Below are 6,192 nucleotides of genomic sequence, written 5' to 3'. Positions count from 1 at the left end.
CACAATTCTAGTGTAGGCCTATATTATTATATAAAATGTGATGGTCTTTTTTAATATATGATATTATTATTGTATTATCTCCAGCTCACGCCTGGAGTGCGTACAACCAAAATCCAACACATTTCAAATATGTGCCATTCAAATTGTTGTGGTGTTTTATCAGACTTTAAAAAAAAAGACTGAAAAAGCGAGCACCAATGTGAATTCATCTAAAACACGTCAAAGTGTGTGTCAGATTAACCCACGCCACACACCAAGTGATGCATTTTTCTTTGTGAGAAAAACACTCAACGTACATGTGAAGAAAACATCTGACAGCCAGTAATGAAGGAAAGAACTGGACATCCTCGTCTAAAACAGCAATGGAGACCATGGTGTTTGATTGCAAAGAGTCTTTTTTTATTTTTCCTTGTGTTCAAGTACGGTACGGTCCTCTCTCAGCAGGGTCATCTAAGAAGCATGGACACACAATAAACACACAACTCGCACCAGAGCCTGAGCATCTTCAGGTGGGATTTCTCTTTTGTCTCGTTGGGGGGTGGAGGGGGGGAGTGGGGCCCGATCAGCAGCTTCCATGTTTAGGTCAAGTGAACAAGAGTCCTGTTGTACACCACATAATCATTTTTTCTCTGCGAACATTTGTTGCATTTAGTGACACTGACATCTGCACATAAAAATTATATATATATTTATATTTATATTCATATATTCATAGATTTGTCATTCTATATCAACAATTCATTCTAGTGATTTTTACCTTTTCATGTTGTAAAACTGGACAAACTGTCGGTAGGAATGCCTTGTTTGGACATTGATTTATACAGGAACGCACACGCACATACACGCAACAGAGGCACACGCACACACTACTACACACATGCATGCATAGATACGCTCGCTCAGGTTTACGTGTACGCACACGGGCCACACATTCGGTCACATACATGCACACGTACACAAACGCACGCACACACATGTTCCAACACACGCACGCCCACACATGCTCAGCCAACACAGAGAGGCAGGTCTGTACATCTATGGGAGGGAGATGTTACCCATGATCCCCAGCAATAAGTACGGCTTTACCTGATCAAAACACAAGAAAAAAAAAAAGATACGAACAGCAGAGGGAGTCACCCATCCATCGTCGGAAAACTTCAACAGAATGTCCCTTTAAAGTCCTGGAGGACTGGTCCATGAGGTGTCAAAGTTTGGCACAATGTCATGTCGCTCTCATCCTCTATTTCTACTGTACACAGAAATGTACAATAGTCACGGTGGCTCTTGTCAGACGGACCAGTTTTTATGCACAAGTGATGATGAGAAACCACGGAAAGTTGACATGGTCAAACATATCAGCTCCCCAAAAGGAAAAGACAACCCTTTCCCAAAGACAGAGAGTGTGTGCTTTATACATACACATGTATTCTTTAGGCAGTGAAAAAGCACTTTTGTTGACAGGGGCTCGGGAGCGATACTGCGCTGCCAATCTGATGCTCTGGCAGCCTTGAACTGTTGCTCCTGCCATTTGAGCATGTCCACAATGAAATTCATTTGATGGAGGGAGAAAAACACGAACACTGCAGGGTTTCCTCTACGGCTTGGAAAAGGGCAAAACAAAGGTGTCCACTGACATCCATCATGACAGTGTCTGTCCTTTATGCTTCTTGTGTTTGCATTTCACATATTTTTGTTGCTTTTGTTGTTTCAGTCAGTATGTCAGTCATGGGGGGAAAAAAACAATCACATTTTCACAAGTGGCCCCATCAAAAACATGTGTAATATACACACTTTATCACCTTTAAACTGTACACAAAATAAAAATGCTTTTTGTGAAAGTGAAAATTTAGAAAAGTACAAATAAAAAAAGCTGTGAAAGAATGATGACAAAAAAAAAAAGAAGTCTATTGAAGATGACATTCCTTGAAAACTAATTCAGAAGCCTCCATAGGCGGCAAGGCCATAGCAACAAAAAAAAAAAGAAGAAGAGGGAGAGTGGGATAAAGCAGTGCTACGTTTGTCACACATCCACTTCTCGCCTTGTGCCTGATGTGATTTTAATTTTTTTTTCCTGTGCTTTTATTCCTCCTGACCTCCTTAAGGACCCTCATACCTCTCCTCTCCTCTTCAACAAAAGGTCAGGCCACTTCCTGCTCCTACAGAGTAAGAGCTCACCCTCGTCCGCTCCCCTTTATCTCTCTCCTCTTCTCTAGGTCTGTGCGTACTCTCTCCACTTGGTCATTTTCTCTCTCTCGCTATCTTCTCCTGCCCACTTCTCTCTCCCACCCTTTTTAAACACACATTTTCATATCCCCTTATCCACTCAAGGGTGCAATGGAGCTGGAGAAATAAAGCTGTCTGGGGAAAAAAAAAAAAGTCTGAAAAATGTCTGCATGCACATGCACAGTGTCTCTTTGTCACTTGACCTGACTTCATTTCTTAACCCAATTTAGCTCTGTCTTCCCCCTTATTTTAGAGAACACATATTTACTGCCACTGGCTACACGATCTTGTTTCAACATGCCACTTACTGTCATCTTGTGTTAATCTGCTGTTGATCGCTTGCAAAAATAATCCCTTTCACACTTGCACACACAGACGCTCTCTGCCCTCCCCCCCCCATCGCCATAGGCTAACTAGACCCAGGAGTCCGGTGAAGCCGGGTAGTGGCTGGTCTCGTAGTTCAGTTCACTGTACGGCCGAGAGGCTGAGTAGAAGTCTACGTAGTTGCCGGTGGATTTGAGGCCCAGATGCATGCGCAGGTCCTCCCGCGGGTCTCGGGGCGGTCCGGCGGAGCTCGGAGGCTGCTGGGGTTGGGCCTGAGGCTGGGCCTGCGCCTGGACCTGAGGCTGTGGCTGGGATGGAGGAGGTGGAGGCCCCTGGTCCTCGTAGTAGACCTCACTGAAGCTCCGACTCTGGCTGTGGGGTGGAGGCTGCGGCGGCTGAGGCTGGGGGAAGGAAGGAGGGGGAGGGTAGGGGTCGTAGTCCTTTAGCACAGCTGCTGACGGGCTGTCCTGCTGGGGCATGGGGGGCAAGACGCAGGGCTGGGCCGGAGCCTGGTGGGGGAGCAGTGGGAGGAGGGTAAAAGTGGTTGATGGTGGTTAGGTGCAGCAAGCAAGAATGAAGAGTCGTCAGGATGGGAGATAAAGGTGGGCAGATAGAGAGGAGCGTGGCAGGTACAGAGCTCACGGGGGAGATGTTTTCAAAAGGCGGGTAGCGCGGTTAAAAAAGCTGAGATAGGAATCAATTGGGAAGGGACTCATGCTGTGAATTCTCTATTACATGCAGGTACTGAAGGAGGCTTTTTGAACACTGTAACACTCACATAGTCGTGTGTGTGTGCATGTGTGTGTGTGTGTGTGTGTGTGTGTGTGTGTGTGTGTGTCTGTGTGTAAATATCCATAGAATAAAAAGTCCTACTTCCATCCATTTTGGTAATTTAGTTGAGTTTAACTGCCAGGTGAGTTTCTTTCCCGACAAGGGGTCAGTCAACACTACATTACATTTAGTAGTACATTTATCAATACATATTCATAAATACAACAAACTACCCACCTCCTAGTCAAAGGCTATGCCGCTTTCTGTTATGCCTCCCCCTTCACCAGCAGAGTCATTAAACAGAGGCAAATAATTAGCGCAATCAACCGAGCTAAGCATTTTAATTGGAAGTCGGGTGTAGTTTTAGGTTGCAGTGGTTTGACGCCGAATGCACTGAGGGCGTGTCTCCGTAGCGCGCTCTGCCAGCGCATCTCTTATCACAGCGAGACACCTTCTGTTTGCATGTGTGTGTGTGTGTGTGTGTGTGTGTGTGTGTGTGTGTGTGTGTGTTTGTGTGTGTGCCTCTTCCATCCTGCTGCCACCTTGTCATGACAGCATATGTCCATTTATGAGACCCCTGACGACAGGCACGCATTGCTAGAACCGGCTGTGCTGGTGTGTACGTATGAACGTGTAAGTGTGTCGTACATTTATAGACTTATTACTCACCTGGTTTTGCTTGATGTCATCACTGGCGGTCAGGTAAGAGTTTCGGAACAAAGTCGATGTTCCACAGGATACTTGAACTGGAAAGAAAGGAACATAGAAAGACAACACCTTTGAAAGATAACTAGCTCCACTACTGCTAATAATAATACTAATAATTCATAGACCAACACAATTGTGGGAAACTGCACAGTTGGCTTCGTCAAAAATCAGCTAATTAGAGCCCAAAACTTCCTGCAGTTTGTCTAAAAGTCTGGCAATTAGTCTGTCCCTCGTGCCCTCAAGAGAACATTGTGAGAGAAAGACAAAAGAACAGAGCATGAAAGAATAGAGAAGAGACCGATAGATAGAAGGAGAAGCAACGGAAGAGAGAGAGAGGAAGGAAGAAACACAAAAAGTGAGTGGAGAGATGGTAAGAAAGCAGTGCAGAGAGATACTGGAACAATCTATAAGTGTGAGTTAGAGAAAAGAAAAAGTGCGGGGTCAAAAAAAGAGACAGATGAGTGGAGAACGCAAAAGGTGAAATAGGGAATGAAAATTGACGAGAAAGAAAGATAAAGAGCGGGGTAAAACAAAACAATTAAATTCTTCTGTGTCTCTCTATCACACACACGCACCTGCCATGCCGTCTTTCCGGGATGTGTGCTCTCCTTTGTTGCTATGGAAACCAGCGTTGGTTGCCGTGGAATCATAGTCCATCTTGCGTTCCTTCAGACTCATCATCTCTCTGGGGGAGGCTGGAGCGCTCGCTAGACACACACGCACACACGCGCACACACACACACACACACACACACACACACACACACACACACACACACACACACACACAAGATAATGAGCAATAAACCCTGAACAGCATGTACCTTCACACTCTGCGTGATTGTATGTGTGTGTGTGTGTGTGTGTCTCAGTCTTTCAAAGGTGCACAGTCATTATTCCTCATTTAGCTTGTCAGCATAAAGGGTCACCTCCAGCATGTTAAAGGACTCCTGGGAATTCACACATACACAGACACCCGTTTTTCTGACACATTATTTGAATATCAAATCATTTCAATCTGAGATGCATTTCTCAATTCAGACAGTGTGGACATTTTTTTTGGACATCGTACCATCACACAAACAGGCCTGTTTTTTCTAGTCCAGACAACGGATGACTCGTAACCCCCAATTCTTGCTGCATGCAGGCTGGCCTCCGTGATACTGTATATTTTATGCCATGTTAAAAAGAATTGAGATGGTGATCATATTTCAAAGATTCAAGTTCTTTCCCCGACATAACTTTCAAATCAAACACTGCAGTTTTCAGCAGTGGTTCCAACCCTTTTCTGTCACTCAAACAAGTCCAACTCGTCATCAACGCCACCCATCATATCCCCAATGTGCTCTTTTAAATAGAAGTTGGATGTCTCTTTCTACTCCTGTGTACATATCATTTTGTATTCCTCGGCTTGTTTGTTGACTAGTTTTCATGTGATCTCAATGCCAGCAGGCAGAGGTAGAACTGATGCGAGGTGTGAAGTTGGCCAATGCAATCGTATTCCTGAGTGTGCTTTTAACTTTGCAGCACAGCTTGATGACCGGTGCACCCATACATGCAAAGGCGAGGGCCGATCAAGCACAAATTCTGTACATACAATGTGTTTTCCTATTACAGCCCACCTACGCATGCACACACAGGCTGCACGTCACAAGTCCTGCCTACCTGTGCATCAGCTTCTAAACATCCCTGTAAGTACCCATCATACTTACAGTATATATATATATATATATATATACTGTAAGTATGATGCAGTATATATATATATATATATATATATATATATATATATATATATATATATATATATATATATATATATATATATATATATACATACATACATACACACACACACACAACATCAACATAGGCTCTTTGGACCTGTTCAACCTAATTTTGAGAATTGTAGATAATTGTAGGACTGTAGCTACTAGAAACAAACAAACAATACATACATATATATATATATATATATATATATATATATACATATATATATATATATATATATATATATATATATATACATATATATATATATATATATACATATATATATATATATATATATATATATATATATATATATATATATATATATATATACACACATATATATATATATAAAGCTACAAATCTGTATAAAAAGCCTTCCTTCTATGG

The 6,192-nt window shown here is 42.8% G+C and overlaps 1 protein-coding gene across 4 annotated transcripts in view; it reads right to left on the bottom strand.

Annotated features, from left to right (window-relative positions):
* Positions 1–390: 390 nt before the first annotated feature.
* ctnnd2a (catenin (cadherin-associated protein), delta 2a) overlaps positions 391–6,192 on the bottom strand; it is a 222,829-nt gene continuing 217,027 nt past the window's right edge. For 3 of the 4 annotated variants that reach the window (XM_068581588.1, XM_068581590.1, XM_068581589.1), the window contains exons 23-25: positions 4,602–4,733; positions 3,988–4,064; positions 391–3,056 (exon numbers count right to left, since the gene is read on the bottom strand). In XM_068581588.1, the coding sequence (XP_068437689.1) occupies positions 2,637–3,056; positions 3,988–4,064; positions 4,602–4,733 (629 nt within the window). In that variant the 3' untranslated portion in view covers positions 391–2,636. The remainder of the gene's footprint in view (positions 3,057–3,987; positions 4,065–4,601; positions 4,734–6,192) is intronic. The other variant, XM_068581591.1, reaches the window with a different exon arrangement.

The sequence above is a fragment of the Clinocottus analis genome, unplaced genomic scaffold, assembly GCF_023055335.1.
Source record: "Clinocottus analis isolate CAN_PGR_092001 unplaced genomic scaffold, fCliAna1.0.p SCAF_18, whole genome shotgun sequence".
Lineage (NCBI taxonomy): Eukaryota > Metazoa > Chordata > Actinopteri > Perciformes > Cottidae > Clinocottus > Clinocottus analis.
Note: the sequence above shows the minus strand (reverse complement) of the source record. Positions and strands in the feature narration are given on the sequence as shown.